Below are 19,352 nucleotides of genomic sequence, written 5' to 3' on the forward strand. Positions count from 1 at the left end.
TACTTCCAACTTATGCAATACATTTTTCTTTCCATATATAGGTGACAATGATCTTGCACGAGACGTTAAGGCTATTCCCCCTAGTACCAACATATCGTAGAAGGAACAAACATGAAGTCAAATTAGGGGAGCTGAGTCTACCAGCTGGAGTGCTACTCTTTATACCCACAGTATTAATTCATTATGACAAAGAATTATGGGGTGAAGACGCGAAGGAATTCAAACCAGAAAGGTTCAGTGAAGGAGTGTCAAAGGCAACCAAAGGACATCTCTCGTTTATTCCATTTTCCGGGGGACCTCGAGTTTGCATCGGACAAAACTTTGCAATGATGGAAGCAAAAATGGCAATAGCAATGATACTACAAAAGTTCTCCTTCGAACTCTCTCTGTCTTATACACATACTCCAGTTGCATCATTTGCTACTCGTCCACAGTATGGTGCTCCTCTCCTTATGCGCAAACTTTGAAATGGATGTTGCTCATATTTAAGATCAATGGTATTGTGTTCTCCGTGTTTCAGCTCGAATACTACTAAACTAGTCGGGTTGTTGCTGAAATAACTCTTTTCCTATTTCAACATTGCAGTTTTGAATTGTTATCAATGTTCATGTTCACTTTCTTTTCACATTTCTTCTGTGAGTGAATTAGTTAAACTTGTTACAATGCTCCATCGTGTCTCGTGAAGAGTTTACATCAGTGGTTCCTATTTATGTATTGTGCATATAGATTGTGTGGAATAAGATTATTGAATAATTTCATTCATATCTTTCTATGTCATGTACATGGCTCTATATATACATAAAAGATTGTGGAATAGAATCACCTAAATCTTTACATTAAGAGAAAGAATCAGAGATATGATATTCTAGATTACCACAATTATACTAAGATCTTAGAGGATCATATCTTGATATGAAGAATATCTTCTCATCTTAGAGGATCACATCTTTGATGACAAGAATATCTTCTTGGAAATCCTCCATCAGCCAACACTCCCCCTCAAGCGGGTGAATGGATATCTTCCATTCCTAGCTTGCTTATTAGATCTTGAAACATATTGTTTGGCAGTCCTTTTGTTAAAACATCAGCAACCTGATCTTTTGTAGATACAAATAGCGTACAAATGAGTCCGTTAGCTAACTTCTCCTTAATGAAATGTCTGTCTACCTCAATATGCTTAGTGCGATCATGTTGTACAGGATTATGAGCTATACTTATTGCTGATTTATTGTCACAATATAGCCTCATAGGTCCTTCCCATCTTATCTTCAAATCATCAAGGATTATCTTTAGCCATAACAACTCACAAACTCCCATCGCCATGGATCTAAACTCAGATTCTGCACTTGATCTAGCTACTACATTTTGTTTTTTACTCCTCCAAGTCACCAGATTTCCTCCTAAGAAGGTGCAATATCCAGAACTTGACCTTCGATCCACTAATGAACCAGCATAGTCCACATCTGTATAAGCCTCTAAAACCATGTTTCCTCCTCTTTTGAATAATATTCCTTTTCCTGCACTTCCTTTAAGATATTGTAGAATCCGGTTGACAGCTTGAAGATGCATTTCTCTAGGATCATGCATAAATTGGCTAACAACACTTACAGCAAATGCAATGTCCGGCCTTGTATGGGACAAGTAAATCAATTTCACTACAAGCCTTTGATACAAGCCTTTATCTACCACTGAATCTTCTGGAGCATTGCACAATCTATGATTGTATTCAATTGGTGTAGCCACTGGTTTACACCCTAATTTTCCTGTTTCTTTCAACAAATCAAGCACATATTTTTGTTGGGAAATAAAGATTCCTTGTTTTGGGTGTGCCACTTCGATTCCCAAAAAATACTTTAATTTCCCAAGCTCTTTGATGTCAAATTCCTTGAGTAAACACTTCTTCAAATTTTGTATCTCCTATTACTATGATGTCATCCACATAAACCAACAATGCTGTCACTTTTCCTGTTTTTGAGTGTCGTATGAACAAGGTGTGGTCTCCTTGACTTTGCCGATACCCTAGCTTGATCATAACCTTTGTAAATCTTCCAAACCATGCACGAGGTGATTGCTTTAATCCATAGAGTGCCTTCTTCAGTCTACACACCATTCCCTTCTTGCTTTCAAAAGCAGGTGGCACCTCCATATAGATCTCCTCATCTAAGTCTCCATGTAAAAAGGCATTTTTTACATCAAATTGTTGTAGGTTCCAATTAAAAACTGCAGCCAATGATAATAAAACTCTCACTGTATTCATTTTTGCCACTGGGGCAAAAGTCTCCAAATAATCAATTCCATAGGTTTGTGTATAACCCTTTGCTACCAAACGTGCTTTATATCTTTCTATGGACCCATCTGACTTATATTTCACAGTAAACACCCATCTGCACCCGACCAACCTTTTTCCTTTTGGTAATTCCACAATATCCCAAGTTTTGTTTTTCTCCAATGCTTCCATTTCTACCTTCATAGCTTTCTCCCATTCTTTATTTCCTAATGCTTCAGACAAATTTCTGGGGATAGGAATTGTGTGGAGGTTACAGAGAAAAGCTTTATGACTTGGGGATAGATTTTGATATGTCATGGAGAGGCTCAAAGGGTGTTGTGTGCAAGTTCTGGTTCCTTTTCTGATTGCAATGGGAAGGTCAAGGACATTAGGTTGGTTAAATTCTTCTTCATGATCAGTTTGGTTTGGTGTTTCTGACGGTTCAACAAGTTCAGGATGGGTATCAGGAGCAGTAACCTGTGGAGATGATTGCAACCGAGTAGTTTGATCAGTTAGTCTCTTTCTTCTGGAATATACCTGCAATGGTAGATTATTTTCTAGAATTCCATTATCTATAATTGGATTAGGAGACTCAATGGGTTCATTTGGATTTAGAGACTCAGGTGACTGTAGCAATGGTGACTCAGGCAAGAATTTGGCACGACTAGAAATGGACAAATCAAATAGTGACAAGTCTAGAGGTTCCTTTCCTTTCAGTGACTCCCCCTGATTGTAAGAATGATTAAAAAAGGATTCACTCTCATCAAATGTGACATCTGCGGAAACAAAGAATTTCTTTGATGATGGTTGATAACACTTGTAACCTTTTTGAGTAGGAGAATATCTTATGAAAACACACTTAAGAGCACGTGGATCTAATTTGCCTCTATTTTGAGAATGAATATGAACATAGGCAACACTTCCGAAGATTCTAGGAACCAACTTATTGGAAATTTCAAAATTTGGAAAGAAATTCCTAAGAGTATCAAGCGGACTTTGAAAGTTCAGAATTCCTGATGGCATTCTGTTACTAATATGTGCAGCAGTTAGGACAGCTTCCCCCCAATACTTTTTTGGCACCTTTTTGTGAAACAATAATGATCTAGTAATGTCAAGTAACAGACCATTTCTTCTCTCTGCTATCCCATTTTGTTGAGGAGTATTGACACACGAAGATTCATGAATAATTCCCTCTTTTTGGAAGAAAACAGAGAGGTTTTGATTGAAGTAGTCCTTGGCATTATCGGATCGAAATCTTTTAATTGGCACATCATATTGGGTTTTGATCATATTAAAAAAGGTAGGAAGAATTTAACTGACATCTGATTTTTGCTTTAGCAAATAGATCCACGTAACTCTTGTACAATCATCAATGAATGATACAAACCATCTAGCACCAGAAATATTAGGAATGGGAGAGGGTCCCCAAATATCACTATGAATAAGAGAGAATGGAGTTTGACATCTTTTGTGACTAATTGGAAAGGAAGTACGTTTGTGTTTTGCAATTTCACAATCATCACAATGGAAAGACTCAACAATCAAATCTTTGAACAAAGATGGGAACATCCTTTTGATTACATAAAAGGAAGGGTGACCTAACCGATGATGATAAAGCCATACTTTCTCTTTATTGGACATGATAGATTCAGACAAGAATGAACTAGACAAGGAATTCTTAGATATATATTCACCATTGTGGAAATCCAAACAATAAAGACCACCTTTCTCACTAGCACGCCCAATCATCTCCTTCGTGTTCTGTTCCTGAAATAAGCAATATGAAGGGAAGAAAGTTACTTGGCATTTGGAATCTTTGGTGAGTTTCTGGATAGAAATGAGATTTGCAGATAACTTTGGGATATGAAGGACATCTTTAAGTATCAAGGATTTTCCAAGTGGTATGTCTCCTTGCCCAGCTACAGTAATAACTGAACCATCAGCTATAGTTATTTTTTTATAGCTAGGACAAGGGGAATATGATATGAAGAGATGAGAGAGACTAGTCATGTGATCAGTTGCCCCGGAATCAACCACCCACGTTGGAGAAAGTTTGTCTGAGACATTAGTAATAAAAGAGTAAGAAATACCTGTGAAGGCCAATGAACAACTACCTGTTGAAGCTGAATGTTGCAAATCTCCAATTGAAACTGTAGAGTTATTCTCTACGGTTGCAGAAACATTTTCAGAGACTGGAATATTTGCGGCAGTACCATTTTCAGACATGGTTTGGGCAGATAAAGATAGCAAAATGGGATTTTTCAAGATAGGATGAATAAAATTGGCCAGGAATAAGCCTAAAGCTCTGATACCATGTGGAATAAGATTATTGAATAATTTCATTCATATCTTTCTATGTCATGTACATGGCTTTATATATACATAAAAGATTGTGGAATAGAATCACCTAAATCTTTACATTAAGAGAAAGAATCAGAGTTATGATATTCCAGATTACCACAATTATACTAAGATCTTAGAGGATCATATCTTGATATGAAGAATATCTTCTCATCTTAGAGGATCACATCTTTGATGACAAGAATATCTTCTTGGAAATCCTCCATCAGCCAACAGATTGTTCTCTCTCAGTCCTGCAAGTTTATTTCTACTTATAAGGAGAAAATCTGTGATTAAATCAGCAAAATTTCATGACTCGCACCCTTGTGTTTATATCAAAGCAAGTTGTGGGTAAACAGTACAATGAGAAACAGCGTCCAAAACTCCTTTTTTTTAAAACAATAAAAAATTTCTATTCTTATATATCAAATAAATGAATGATATGATTTTGATGAAGCTTCTTTTTTTTTTGTACCATAAATATTATGTCAGTACTATCAGTACTCTCAAAGTTGAAGTAGTTACTTGTCAACTGAGTTCGTGTACGCACATGGATATTTTGGTAATATGGCTTTCGGATGAATTTTTTGTGAAATCTAAATGGAACCCTTTAGAGGGAGTTGGGGGTGCAGTACATACAATCACACCATTTATAGAGTGATTTTTGGGGCCAATTTACAGAAATAAGGCGATTTTCTCAGTTTTTCGTGTGTTATCCTACAAATATTTTGGTGATATGGCTTATGAAAGAATTTTTTACGAAATCTTTATGGAACCTCCGTAGGGAGTTAGGGGAGAAGTATGTACGGTCTCACAATTTTAGAGTGATTTTTGAGCATTTAGGGTCCAATTTAAAGAAATTTGATGATTTTCTTAATTTTTCATGTGTGTGCCCATGAATATTTTGGTGATGTGACTTTCGGATGAATTTGGTATTACTGTGCTCACCCATGATGGCTTTCCCCAACCAAAGTCAGCTTCATAGCAAAGGAATCTACACAAACTCATTTAACTCCTTTCTTAACTGGAAAATAGAACAGAACACAATCTTCAAATCTTCCAATCTAATTTAAAGAAGGTATGACTTTAATTTTTACTCACTCCGTCCCTAAATAAGTGTTGCTTTAGCAAACAAAAAAAATATTGTTCCAAAACAAGAATCGGTTTAGAATTCAAAACAAAATATAGTAACTATTTCCCACTACATCCTTGAATTAAAGAACTACTTCTACTTAATAGTACTCGACTCTTAAAAAAACATCTAATAAATAGGGGTAACTTAGTAAACTATATCTTTTATTTGTTGTTTTTCTTAATTAGCGTGAAACAAGTCAAATCAACACACTTATTTTGAGACGAAAAAAGTATATTCGAAGTAACTTTTTCAACATAGGAATTTGTGCCTTTGTGTTTTGGATGAAGAAGACAAATAAATCTATTACATTTGTCTTTTTGGAACTAAATGTACAATGTATTTATCATCTAAATCATGCTTAGATATTCTCTTTGGTCAATTAAATTTTAGCCATTAAATCAAACCTATGCCACGTGTTCCCACTCAAAGAAAGAACTTCAGGACATGGAGAGGAGGCGTATCCAACAATTTTATTAAAAAGTTACAAAATTAGGTAACTTCCTCTTTTCTATGTAAAAAAAGGAAGCAGCTAGAAAGAAGACTTATTACTTTATCATGGAGTTTTGTTACAACATAATTATAGCAGCAATTTGTGTTGCAATTTTGTTAGTAATATTCACTTGGAAAGTGCTGAATTGGGCATGGTTTAAGCCAAAGAAACTTGAGAAATACTTAAGAAAAAGTGGTCTAAAGGGAAATCCATACAAATTACTCTATGGAGATTTGAAGGAACTCATAAAAAGTGTCATTGAATCCAAATCTAAGCCTATCAATTTCTCTGATGATGTACCTCAAAGGCTCATCCCTTTTTTCTGCGACTCCATCAACAAAAATGGTATGTTTCTCGATTGCTCCGCCCCTGCTTTCAACTCAAGACTATAGTTGACTGATGAATTCAAAGTTAATAAACAGTCTTTCTTGCCTATGTTTTCTTGCACAAAATCAGGCAAAGTAAAAAAGATGTATGGTTAACATGTCTACATTTGCACTCTCAAAGTTGGAGTGTTTATGTATTATGCTGTTTCTTTTTTCTAATCGAAAATTGATTACTCTCAGGTAAAAGTTCTTTTGTGTGGCTAGGTCCATATCCAGTAGTGTTGATCACAGAACCTGAACATGTAAAGGAGATTTTGACAAAGAATTATGTGTACCAAAAGGAAACTCATCCCAATCCATTTTCCAAGTTATTGGCTATAGGTATTGCGAAGCTTGAGGAAGACAAATGGGCCAAACACCAAAAAATCATCAATCCTGCTTTCCAAGTTGAGAAGTTAAAGGTTATATTCACTTCATATTCTTCTTACTAATTAATTTAGAAAAAAATGGTAAATTTAACATTATGATGTTCTCCGTTTATTTCCAAATTCCAAGTGTGCTGTAACAAACAACGTCAAGGGGATTTAAAACAACGCAAGCATGCCACACCTGAAATTAATTTGAACCTGAAATCTAAAGCAACTTTTGAACAACCTTTTATGACTACACTACCTTACGTCGAAGGGATTCAACAATTATATCTATATGACAAAAAACAATTATTCTTACCCAATTCCCGTAGTTAATTTTCCGAAGAAGGGTTTCAATTGAATCCCCTTCAATACATGTAACTCTTCTACTGATAACTAGTACTGGTTTTTGCGATTAATTTGTTTTGTACAGCATATGTTGCCAGCATTTTATCAGAGTTATAGTGATATGATAAGCAAATGGGAGGAGATTATTCCAAAGGAAACATCATTCGAGCTTGATATATGGCCAGACCTTCAATTAATGACCAGTGAAGTTATTTCTCGAACTGCATTTGGGAGTAGCTATGAAGAAGGGAGAATAGTATTTGAACTTCAGAGAGAACAAGCTGAGCATGTAATGGACATAAGTCGTTCAGTTTATATACCAGGAACGAGGTATAACAATTTATTTGTGAAATTTCTACATAATATCGAAAATTAATATGTTCATTATTTTATTTTATTTTATTTTAAATTAACATGTTCATTACATTCTACTAAAAAGACTTTTCATGTTTGCATTTTAATTTGTTTTTTTAGGTTCTTGCCTACTAAAAGGAACAGAAGAATGCTGGAAATCAAAAATCAAGTCCATACAACGATTAGGCGTATCATCGACAAAAGATTGAGGGCAATGGAAGCAGGGGAGCCTAGTAAAAATGACTTACTAGGCATATTACTTGAATCCAATATGAGAGAAATTGAACAACATGGAAGCAAAGATTTCGGAATGACAACAATTGAAGTGATTGAAGAATGCAAGTTATTCTACTTTGCTGGACAAGAGACCACTTCAGTGTTGCTCGTCTGGACAATGATTTTGTTATGCCTACATCCAGAGTGGCAAGCACGTGCCAGAGAGGAGGTTTTGCAGGTCATCGGAAATGAAAAGCCAAATTTTGAAGGACTAAGTCGCCTCAAAATTGTAAGTACTTTCCACTAGTTTGTTATGTAAGGCAACTTAAAATAGCCCAAAATCACTGCATAGATCAAATTTCGAAGATGAATAACACTATAAAATAAGTAGCTGTTAAATCGTCTTGCCCATCATTAAATATCTCAGAAAGGCATGACATCTAAATTTTGTAAGAAGTGAACTAATTCTACTTCCAACTTATGCAGTACATTTTTCTTTCCATATATAGGTGACAATGATCTTGCACGAGACGTTAAGGCTATTCCCCCTAGTACCAACATATCATAGAAGGAACAAACATGAAGTCAAATTAGGGGAGCTGAGTCTACCAGCTGGAGTGCTACTCTTTATACCCACAGTATTAATTCATTATGACAAGGAATTATGGGGTGAAGACGCGAAGGAATTCAAACCAGAAAGGTTCAGTGAAGGAGTGTCAAAGGCAGCCAAAGGACACTTCTCGTTTATTCCATTTTCCGGGGGACCTCGAGTTTGCATCGGACAAAACTTTGCAATGATGGAAGCAAAAATGGCAATAGCAATGATACTACAAAAGTTCTCCTTCGAGCTCTCTCCGTCTTATACACATGCTCCAGTTGCATCATTTACTATTCGTCCACAGTATGGTGCTCCTCTCCTTATGCGCAAAATTTGAAATGGATGTTGCTCATATTTAAGAAATTTCTCTTTTCCTATTTCAGCATTGTGGTATTGAACTGGGCTGGTCACTTTTGGGCCGACCTTTTGTTCGACTTATTTGCTTTTAATAAAGGGAAAAGAGTCTCATACCTTAACTTTGCGATTCAGAATTGATATACTCTCGTTGTAAAAGTGCATATATCCTTACTGATACACAAATGACCCAGAAATACCCTTTTGGTCTAACATGAGTGAAAAAATAATTTAAAATTTATTTTTAGATTGTCAAAAAAAATTTCCCACTCATTTACCTATAAAATTTATCATAGATGCCTCAATTTTATTTATAGATACAAAAAATAGATTATAATATAGCCGCAAAAAAAATTAATTTTTTTTCTTTTTATTTCTCATATTTTTACACTAAAAATGAAAGAAAAAAGTAAATGAAAAAGAAACTCAAATAATGATAATCAAGTAGATGGATAAGGGAGATATTTAAAACTCAAATTAGTTGTTGAATCAAACAAGTAAAAAAAAAATCATGTATAAAAAATATCAAATATACCTTGAGCTTTGCTAGAAGAATCATGTAGGAATTAAAACAAAATATCCTTTTTATGCAGTATTTATTGTCCAATTATTTTTAATTGGAAAAGGGTCAAAAATACCCTTAAAATATGTGAAATTGAACAAAAATGCACTCCATTAATAGTTTGATCTAAAAATGTCCTTATCGTTAATAGTTTGATCCAAAATTCATCTACCACTAATAGTTTGGTTTATAAATGTCTCTATTGCAGTGGCGTAGCCAAGAATTTTATGAAGGGTTGTCCAAGCTAAAAATAATTTTTTTTTTGAAAAATGGATGCACCAAAAATCAATTTGCGTCATATTTAGATTTAATAGTTCATACCTTTAATTTAATATGAAGTGAACGGATGAAACAAAAAGGAAAAAAAAAAGAAGAGATAAGCGAGCTCAATCTAGAAAAAGAATCACTTTTGAGTATTAAGCTTATATAAAACTGAATAAATAGACACATTCGTCTTAGGTGACGTCAGCCGAGGGTCCACCGGAAACAGCCTCTCTACCTCCACAAGGTAGTGGTAAGGTCTGCGTACACTTTACCCTCCCCAGACCCCACTTTGTGGGATTTCACTGGGTATGTTGTTGTTGTTGTCTTAGGTGACGTCATATATGGCAATTTTGTGTCCGATGCGATATTCTACATGTATTATGCCACGTAGGATGTATGTGGCTACCTGATCAATTTCATATAAGTTTAAGTATCTACTTGTGCACACTCAAAGTTAGAGGACATAGATGTCGGCCAAAACTAAGTTAAAGGGTATATTTATGTATTATGTCTTTTATTTTTTACTATATTTATGGACAAGATATTAATATGTTGCTAAGATTGTGAGATTACAACAATATTTGAAACTAAATATATAATGTATTTATTATCTGAACCATAGTCAAAGACTTTCTTTGGTTAGTTAAATCTTAGCCATCAAATCTATTTAATCTATGGCATGTGTCCCCAATCCAAGCAAGAATTTGGGGAAAATGGAAAGGAGTCGAATCCAACAAATTAAAAGGTTATAAATTAGCAAACTTCCCCTCTTTTTTTCTATGTAAAAGAGGAAGCAGCTAGAAAGAAGCCTTTTATTAATTTCATGGAGATTTCTTACAACACAACTGTAACAGCAATTAGTGTTGCAATTTTGCTGGTATATACATGGAAAGTGTTGAATTGAGCATGGTTTAGGCCAAAAAAACTTGAGAAATACTTAAGAAAGAGTGGTCTTAAGGGAAATCCATACAAATTACTCTATGGAGATTTGAAGGAACTCAGAAATAAACTCAATGAAGCCAAATCTAAGCCCATCAATTTCTCCGACGGTATAGCTGAAAGAATCAACCCTTTTTCCGCCAATGCCATCAACAAAAACGGTATGTTTCATTTATTCTTCTTTAAAGGAATAAATTTTTTCTATTCTTGTATATATGCAGTGTAATTTTTTATAAAGAGGATCTAGATGAATCACTTTTTGGTACCCTAGCTCCATCCATGAGTTGAGAGGGCCGTGAACTCTCAAGTAGAGGCAGATCCAAGATTTGAAATTTATGGATTTTAATAGGGACCTTAAGTGTATATAAATGGATATACAATCAAACATTTATGGTTCCTAAAATACATATAACAAACAAGATCTGGACAAAAGCTACTTAGTTCACATGAACTAATACGTTTCGTGGTTGCTCCTCCCCTGATCTCAACTCAAGACTATAGTTGACTGATGCAATTACCTAAGCAATTAGAGCCCGATGAATTCATAGTTGATAACTTACTTGCCTGTGTTTTCTTGCACCAAATCAGGCAAAGTAAAAGAGATGTATGGTTAACATGTCAACATGTGCACTCTCGAAGTTGGAGTGCTTGCTTGTCAGTTGAGATTAAATTTGAGTGTCTATTGATGTATTTTGCCTTTTGTTTCTAATCGAAAATGGATTACTCTCAGGTAAAAGTTCTTTTGTGTGGCTAGGCCCATATCCAGTAGTGTTGATCACAGATCCTGAACATGTAAAGGAGATTTTGACAAAGAATTATGTGTACCAAAGGCAAACTCATCCCAATCCATTTGCAAAGAAATTGGCTCTAGGTCTTGCGAAGCTTGAGGAAGACAAATGGGCCAAACACCGAAAGATCATCCAACCTGCTTTCCAAGTTGAGAAGTTAAAGGTTATATTCACTTCATATTCTTAGTACTAATAGATTTAGCAAACATTGGTAAATTTTCATGCTTAGAACTTAAGATAGCATTTTGAAATGTCTTAACATTATGAAGTTGTCTGTTTATGTCCACGCGTGCAGTAACAAACAACGTGAAGTGGGTTTAGACCACCTTTTTGAGATTAATTTGTTTTGTACAGCATATGTTGCCAGCATTTTATCAGAGTTGTAGTGAAATGATAAGCAAATGGGAGGAGATTATTCCAAAGGAAACATCATTCGAGCTCGATGTATGGCCAGACCTTCAATTGATTACCGCTGAAGTCATTTCTCGAACTGCATTTGGGAGTAGCTATGAAGAAGGGAGAATAGTATTTGAACTTCAGAAAGAACAAGCTGAGTATGTAATCGACATAATTCGTTCAGTTTATATACCAGGAACAAGGTATAACAATTTATTTGTGAAATTTCTACATAACATCGAAAACCACATGTTCATTACTTTCTACTAAAAACACTTATCTTGTTTGCTTTTAAATTTGTTTTGTTAGGTTCTTGCCTACTAAAAGGAACAAAAGAATGCTGGAAATCGAAAAGCAAGTCCAAACAACGATTAGACATATCATCGACAAAAGATTGAGGGCAATGGAAGCAGGGGAGACTAGTAAAACTGACTTATTAGGCATATTACTTGAATCCAATATGAGAGAAATTGAACAACACAGAAGCAAAGATTTCGGAATAACAACAATTGAAATGATTGAAGAATGCAAGTTATTCTATTTTGCTGGACAAGAGACCACTTCAGTGTTGCTCGTGTGGACAATGATTTTGTTGAGCCTACATCCAGAGTGGCAAGCACGTGCCAGAGAGGAGGTGTTGCAGGTCTTCGGAAATGAAAAACCAAATTCGGAAGGGCTAAGTCACCTCAAAATTGTAAGTACTTTCCACCAGTTCATTATGTAAGACAACTTAAAATAGCCCAAGATCACTGCATAGATCGAATTTTAAAGATGAAAAACACTGTAAAATCAAGGATAAAATAAGTAGTTGTTATATCGTCTTGCCCATCATTAATGCCAAATTGTTCCCACTGAGATCAGATAAACCACATTTTCTATCGTCCTATTCCAGTCTACTAGGGGCATTTACTCGGGAGACTAAAAGATCTCGGAAAGGTATGACATCTAAATTTTGTAAGAAGTGACTAATTCTACTTCCAACTTATGCAATACAGTTTTCTTTCCTAGATGATAATGATCTTGCACGAGACGTTAAGGCTATTCCCCTCAGTGCCAACATATCGTAGAAGGAACAAACATGAAGTCAAATTAGGGGAGCTGAGTTTACCAGCTGGAGTGCTACTCATTATACCGACAATATTAATTCATTATGACAAGGAATTATGGGGTGAAGACGCGAAGGAATTCAAACCAGAAAGATTCAGTGAAGGAGTGTCAAAGGCAACAAAAGGACACATCTCGTTTATTCCATTTACCGGGGGACCTCGAGTTTGCATCGGACAAAACTTTGCAATGATGGAAGCAAAAACGGCAATAGCAATGATATTACAAAAGTTCTCCTTCGAACTCTCTCCGTCTTATACACATGCTCCATTTGTAACAATTACTATTCATCCACAGTATGGTGCTCCTCTGCTTATGCGCAAACTTTGAAATGGATGTTGCTCATATTTAATACCAATGGTGTTGTGTTCTCCGTGTTTCAGCTCGAATACTGCTAAACTAGTCTGGTTATGGCTGAAATAACACTTTTCCTATTTCAACATTGCAGTTTTGAATTGTTATCAATGTTCATGTTCAGTTTCTTTTCACATTTCTTCTGTGGGTGAATTAGTTGAAACTTGTTATAATGCTCCATCATGTCTCGTGAAGAGCTTACATCAGTGGTTCCTAATTATGCAAGTCAAGCCTTTTTGTCTTGTGCATATAGATTGTTCTCTCTCAGTCCTGCAAGTTTATTTCTACTTATAAGGAGAAAATCTGATTAAATCAGCAAAATTTCATGACTCACACCCTTGTGTTTATATCAAACCAAGATGTGGGTAAACACTACGGTGAAAAACTAGGATTCAACGTCCAAAACTCCTTTTTTTGTGTGTGTCAGTACATGAATATTTTTCGGTGATATGACTTCCGAAAAAACTTTTTTGCGAATCCTTTATGGAACCCTCCGTAAGGAGTCGGGGGAGCAATTACGTACAGTGTCACCATTTTTAGGATATTTTCTCAGTTTTTCGTCTATATTAGTTAGCCCATGAATATTTTGGTGATATGACTTTGAGAAAAAAAATTGTGAAACCTTTATGGAACTCTCCGTAGAGAGTTAGAGGAGCAGTAAGTACAATCTCACCATTTTGAGAATTATTTTTGGGCATTTAGGGGCCAAATAACAGGATTATGCAATTTTCTCAGTTTTTCATGTGTGCTAGCACATGAATATTTTTGTGATATGGCTTCTGGACGAATTTCCTACGGAACCTTTATTAAACCCTCCATATGGAGTTGGGGAGAAGTACGTAGAGTCTCACTATTTTTGGAGTAATTTTTGGGTATTTAGGGACCAATATATAGGAATCAGACAATTTTCACAGTTTTTGTGTATGCTTGCACATGAATATTTTGGTGATATGACTTCTAGTCGATTTTTTTTGCGAAACCTTTATGGAACCCTCCGTAGAGAGTTGGGGGAGCAGTAAGTACAATCTCACCATTTTTAGAGTTATTTTTGGGCATTAAGGGACTAATTAGCAGGATTAGACAATTTTCTCAATTTTTCATGTGTGTTAGCACATGAATATTTTTGTGATATAGCTTCGGGACGCATTTTTTACGAAATCTTTATTAAACCCTCCGCAGGGAGTTGGGGAGCAGTACGTAGAGTCTCACTAATTTTAGAGTGATTTTTGGGTATTTAGGGACCAATATATAGAAATCAGGCAATTTTCTCAGTTTTTGTGTATGTTAGCACATGAATATTTTAGTAATATGGCTTTCGGATGAATATTTTGCAAAATCTTAATGGAACCCTTCATAGGGAGTTGAGGGTATAGTAAGTACAATCACACCATTTATAGAGTGATTTTTGGGCATTTAGGGGCCAATTTATAGGAATTAGGTGATTTTTCTAAGTTTTTCGTGTGTGTTAGCCAACAATATTTGGTTATATGACTTTTGAAAGATTTTTTTGCGAAACATTTATGAAACCCTCCATAGGAGTTGGGGGAGCAGTACGTACAGTCTCACTATTTTTAGAGTGCTTTTTGGGCATTTAGAGTCCAATTTACAAAAATTAGGTGATTTTCTCAGTATTTCGTGTGTTTCCTCATAAATATTTTGGTGATGTGACTTCCGGATAAAAATTTTGTGAAATCTTTATGGAACCCTCCGTAGGGATTTGACGGAACAGTACGTACAACCTTACCATTTTTAGAGCATTTTTTTTGTATTTAGGGAACAATTTACATGAATTAGGCATAATGCATAAATATGCCTTTTACTTGGCTTCAACTTGCATCTATGCCCTCCAACTTTGAGTGTGCACAAGTAGACACTTAAACTTGTATAAAATTAAACAAATAGACACATTCGCCTTCCATGACGTCATACATAGCAATTTTGTGTCCTATGTGGCGCCCTACGTATATTATGTCATGTAGGATGTGTGTGTATACTTTGTTTAATTTTATACAAATTTAAGTTTCTACTTGTGCACACCCAAAATTGAAGGGCTTAGATGCCAATTTAAGGGCATATTTATGTATTATGTCTTTTATTTTTTACTATATTTATGGATAAAAATATACTAATATGGTGCTAAAATTGTGAGATTACAATAATATTTGGAACTAAATATGTACTTATTTATTATCTAAACCATAGTCAAGAACTTTCTTTGGTTAATTAAATTTTAGCATTAAATCTAACCTATGCCACGTGTCCTAGTCAAAGAAAGAACTTGGGGAAAGTGGAGAGGAGGCGTATCTAACAATGTTATTAAAAAGTTACAAAATTAGCTAGCTTCCCCCTTTTTTTTCTTTCTATGTGAAAGAAAGCAGCTAGAAAGAAGACTTAGTAATTTCATGGAGATTTCTTACAACAGAATTATAGCAGCAATTTGTGTTGCAATTTTGTTGGTATATACATGGAAAGTGTTGAATTGGGCATGGTTTAGGCCAAAAAAACTTGAGAAATACTTAAGAAAGAGTGGTCTTAAGGGAAATCCATACAAATTATTCTATGGTGATTTGAACGAACTCACAAATAAACTAAATGAAGCTAGATCTAAGCCCATCAATTTCTCTGGTGATATAGCTCAAAGGCTCATCCCTTTTATCTGTGACTCCATCAACAAAAATGGTATTTTCTTTTATTCTTCTTTAAAACAGTAAAAACATTCTATTCTTGTATATATATGCTGTAATTTTTTTCTAAAGAGAATCCAGATGAATCACTTTTTGGTACCCTAGCTCAATCCATGAGCTGAAAGAGGTCGAGAACTCTCAAGTAGAGACAGATCCAAGATTTGAAATTTATGAATTTTAATATGGTTCTTTAAGTTAATATGTCAAATATTTATTGGACTTAAGTTGGAGTGTTTATGTATTATGCTGTTTTTATTTCTAATCGAAAATTGATTACCCGCAGGTAAAAGTTCTTTTGTGTGGCTAGGCCCATATCCAGCAGTGTTGATTACAGATCCTGAACATGTAAAGGAGATTTTCACAAAGAATTATGTGTACCAAAAGGAAACTCATCCCAATCCATTTTCCAAGTTATTGGCTATAGGTCTTGCGAAACTTGAGGAAGACAAATGGGCAAAACACCGAAAAATCATCAATCCTGCTTTCCAAGCTGAGAAGTTAAAGGTTAATTCACTTCATATTCTTATTACTAATCAATTTAGAAAACATTGGTAAATTTAACATTATGAAGGGATTCAAAAATTTATATCTATATGCCCAAAAACAATTGTTTTTATCCAATTACAGTAGTTAATTTCCCGAAGAAGGGGTTTCAATTGAAGCCCTTTCAATACATGTAGCTCTGCTACTGATAACTAGTACTGGTTTTTGCGATTAATTTGTTTTGTACAGCATATGTTGCCAGCATTTTATCAGAGTTGTAGTGAAATGATTAGCAAATGGGAGGAGATTATTCCAAAGGAAACATCACTCAAGCTCGATGTATGGCCAGACCTTCAATTAATGGCCGCTGAAGTTATTTCTCGAACTGCATTTGGGAGTAGCTATGAAGAAGGGAGAATAGTATTTGAACTTCAAAAAGAACAAGCTGAGCATGTAACGGACATAAGTCATACAATTTATATACCAGGATCAAGGTATAACAATTTATTTGTGAATTTCTATGTAATATGGAAAATGACATGTTCATTACTTTCTACTAAAAAGACTTATCTTGTTTGCATTTAAACTTGTTTTGTTAGGTTCTTCCCTACTAAAAGGAACAAAAGAATGCTGGAAATCGAAAACCAAGTCCAAACAACGATTAGGCGTATCATCGACAAAAGATTGAGGGCAATGGAAGCAGGGGAGACTAGTAAAAATGACTTATTAGGCATATTACTTGAATCCAATATGAAAGAAATTGAACAACACGGAAGCAAAGATTTCAGAATGACAACAACTGAAGTCATTGAAGAATGCAAGTTTTTTTATTTTTCTGGACAAGAGACCACTGCAGTATTGCTCGTCTGGACAATGATTTTGTTGTGCTTACATCCAGAGTGGCAAGCACGTGCCAGAGAGGAGGCTTTGCAGGTGTTCGGAAATGAAAAACCAAATTTGGAAGGACTAAGTCGCCTCAAAATTGTAAGTACTTTCCACTAGTTTGTTATGTAAGACCACTTAAAATATCCCAAGATCACTGCATAGATCAAATTTCAGAGATGAATAACACTGTAAAATCAAGATAAAATAAGTAGCTGTTAAATCGTCTCGCCCATCATTAATGCCAAATTGTTCCAACTGAGAGCAGATGGAACACATTTTCTATCGTCCTATTTCAGTCTTAGAGGGGCAATTATTCGGAGATTAAAATAACTAGGGAAGGCATGACATCTAAATTTTGTAAGAAGTGATCTAATTCTACTTCCAGCTTATCCAATACATTTTTCTTTCCATATATAGGTGACAATGATCTTGCACAAGACGTTAAGGCTATTCCCCCCAGTACCAACATATCGTAGAAGGAACAAACATGAAGTCAAATTAGGGGAGCTGAGTCTACCAGCTGGAGTGCTACTCTTTATACCCACAGTATTAATTCATTATGACAAGGAATTATGGGGTGAAGACGCGAAGGAATTCAAACCAGAAAGATTCAGTGAAGGAGTGTCAAAGGCAACAAAAGGACACGCCTCGTTTATTCCATTTACTGGGGGACCTCGAGTTTGCATCGGACAAAACTTTGCAATGATGGAAGCAAAATTGGCAATAGCAATGATACTACAAAAATTCTCCTTCGAACTCTCTCCCTCTTATACGCATGCTCCATTTGCAACAATTACTATTCATCCACAGTATGGTGCTCCTCTGCTTATGCGCAAACTTTGAAATGTATGTTGCTCATATTTTAGATCAATGGTGTTGTGTTTTCCATATTTCAGCTCGAATACTAAAAACTAGTCGGGATATGGCTGATATCGCTCTTTTCCTATTTCAACTTTGTAGGTTTGAGATGTTATTGTTGTTGTTCACTTCTCTTTTGCGGGTGAATTAGTTTAAACTTGGTATACTGATCCATCTTTTCTCATGAATAATTTATATCAGTGGCTCCTATTGATCTAAGTCAAGTCTTAAACTAAATAACGGGGTAGTTTTAAAAGTTATCTTTTTATGAAGAATTCTATGTATACTCGCAATCCCATATTGATACATATCAACATTGACAATGATGTGTCATCAATTTTATAAGGAACTTTCAAGGAATTAATGAAAATATCGATATTCGGTGATTCCAACCAATTGGATCAATCCAACATCTAATAAGTAGGGATAACTTAGTAAACTATATTTTTTTATTTGTTATTTTTTAATAGGCGTGAAATGAGCTAAATCGACATACTTATTTTGATATGGAGAGAGTATAGTCGATGTAATTTTTTCAACATAAGAATTTGAGTCTTTGAGGAAGTCTAGCCTTCGTATTTTGGATGAAGAACAAATAAAACTATGGAAAATGCTCATGAATACCCTTTACCTATGGCAAAAGTAGGGGTGACCATTTCAGCTCATATAAGTTAAAGGAGTACATTTAGCTTTTTTTTAAAAAAAAAATTAAAGTTTTTTAAAAAAATTGTAGTGGGTGGGGGTAGTGTGGAGGTGGAGGGTGTGAAAAAACTTTAACTTCTTTTTAAAAAAATTGGGGTGGGGTGGGGGTAGGGGGGTAGGGTGATGCTGTGCCGGGGAGGAGGCAAAAAAAATATTTTTTTAAGAGAAAATATTTTAATGTGTTAAAAAAAAATGGTAGGCGCAGGAGTATGGGGACGGGTGGAGGTGGGAGAGGTGAGGTGGGCAATTTTTTGTTTTATCTTTTTATAAAAAATAATAATTTGGGGTGTGGGGGNGGGGGGGGGTTGTTAGTGGGTGAGGGACTGGGATACGGGGTAGAAAAAAAATTAAAAATTTCTATTTTTTTTTTTATGAAAAATGAACATTTTTAAAAAAATTACTAATTTATGAGTGGGGATGGCGTGGTAGGGGTTATGCGTGATTCGTGAGATTTTAAAAAAAAATTGTTGTGTCTATCATCATTAATTAAATTGGG

General features: G+C 35.1%; 4 protein-coding genes across 4 annotated transcripts in view; all 4 read left to right on the forward strand.

Annotated features, from left to right (window-relative positions):
* The window catches only part of LOC125852601 (cytochrome P450 CYP72A219-like), a 10,371-nt gene extending 9,889 nt beyond the window's left edge, over nucleotides 1-482 (forward strand). Inside the window, exon 5 of the mRNA XM_049532332.1 lies at nucleotides 42-482. Within this exon, the coding sequence (XP_049388289.1) occupies nucleotides 42-467 (426 nt within the window). The 3' untranslated portion in view covers nucleotides 468-482. The remainder of the gene's footprint in view (nucleotides 1-41) is intronic.
* A 5,814-nt stretch (nucleotides 483-6,296) lies between these two features.
* Nucleotides 6,297-8,820, forward strand: LOC125852604 (cytochrome P450 CYP72A219-like). The gene is made up of 5 exons (XM_049532335.1): nucleotides 6,297-6,576; nucleotides 6,798-7,018; nucleotides 7,401-7,645; nucleotides 7,790-8,174; nucleotides 8,395-8,820. Exons 1-5 carry the CDS (start codon nucleotides 6,297-6,299, stop codon nucleotides 8,818-8,820), a joined length of 1,557 nt encoding a protein of 518 aa, XP_049388292.1.
* Nucleotides 8,821-11,744: 2,924 nt separating this feature from the next.
* Nucleotides 11,745-13,264, forward strand: LOC125852602 (cytochrome P450 CYP72A219-like). The gene is made up of 3 exons (XM_049532334.1): nucleotides 11,745-11,989; nucleotides 12,096-12,480; nucleotides 12,795-13,264. The coding sequence occupies exons 1-3, from the start codon at nucleotides 11,748-11,750 to the stop codon at nucleotides 13,218-13,220; spliced, it is 1,053 nt and encodes a 350-aa protein (XP_049388291.1). The 5' UTR covers nucleotides 11,745-11,747; the 3' UTR covers nucleotides 13,221-13,264.
* A 2,377-nt stretch (nucleotides 13,265-15,641) lies between these two features.
* On the forward strand, nucleotides 15,642-18,168 carry LOC125852598 (cytochrome P450 CYP72A219-like). Its single transcript, XM_049532330.1, has 5 exons — nucleotides 15,642-15,923; nucleotides 16,212-16,432; nucleotides 16,661-16,905; nucleotides 17,011-17,395; nucleotides 17,714-18,168. The coding sequence occupies exons 1-5, from the start codon at nucleotides 15,647-15,649 to the stop codon at nucleotides 18,137-18,139; spliced, it is 1,554 nt and encodes a 517-aa protein (XP_049388287.1). The 5' UTR covers nucleotides 15,642-15,646; the 3' UTR covers nucleotides 18,140-18,168.
* The last annotated feature ends 1,184 nt before the right edge of the window (nucleotides 18,169-19,352 follow it).

This window comes from Solanum stenotomum, unplaced genomic scaffold (genome assembly GCF_019186545.1).
Source record: "Solanum stenotomum isolate F172 unplaced genomic scaffold, ASM1918654v1 scaffold37374, whole genome shotgun sequence".
Classification (NCBI taxonomy): domain Eukaryota; kingdom Viridiplantae; phylum Streptophyta; class Magnoliopsida; order Solanales; family Solanaceae; genus Solanum; species Solanum stenotomum.

What these genes read in the sequence shown, in the direction of transcription:
- LOC125852604 (XM_049532335.1), top strand. Translation starts at nt 6,297, where the DNA reads ATGGAGTTTTGTTACAACATAATTATAGCAGCAATTTGTGTTGCAATT. An exon ending in TCCAAGTTGAGAAGTTAAAG is followed by an intron (nt 7,019 to 7,400) that starts GTTATATTCACT and finishes TGTTTTGTACAG; the next exon opens with CATATGTTGCCAGCATTTTA. An exon ending in GACTAAGTCGCCTCAAAATT is followed by an intron (nt 8,175 to 8,394) that starts GTAAGTACTTTC and finishes TTCCATATATAG; the next exon opens with GTGACAATGATCTTGCACGA.
- LOC125852602 (XM_049532334.1), top strand. Translation starts at nt 11,748, where the DNA reads ATGTTGCCAGCATTTTATCAGAGTTGTAGTGAAATGATAAGCAAATGG. An exon ending in GTTTATATACCAGGAACAAG is followed by an intron (nt 11,990 to 12,095) that starts GTATAACAATTT and finishes TTGTTTTGTTAG; the next exon opens with GTTCTTGCCTACTAAAAGGA. An exon ending in GGCTAAGTCACCTCAAAATT is followed by an intron (nt 12,481 to 12,794) that starts GTAAGTACTTTC and finishes TTTCTTTCCTAG; the next exon opens with ATGATAATGATCTTGCACGA.
- LOC125852598 (XM_049532330.1), top strand. Translation starts at nt 15,647, where the DNA reads ATGGAGATTTCTTACAACAGAATTATAGCAGCAATTTGTGTTGCAATT. An exon ending in TGACTCCATCAACAAAAATG is followed by an intron (nt 15,924 to 16,211) that starts GTATTTTCTTTT and finishes GATTACCCGCAG; the next exon opens with GTAAAAGTTCTTTTGTGTGG. An exon ending in ATTTATATACCAGGATCAAG is followed by an intron (nt 16,906 to 17,010) that starts GTATAACAATTT and finishes TTGTTTTGTTAG; the next exon opens with GTTCTTCCCTACTAAAAGGA.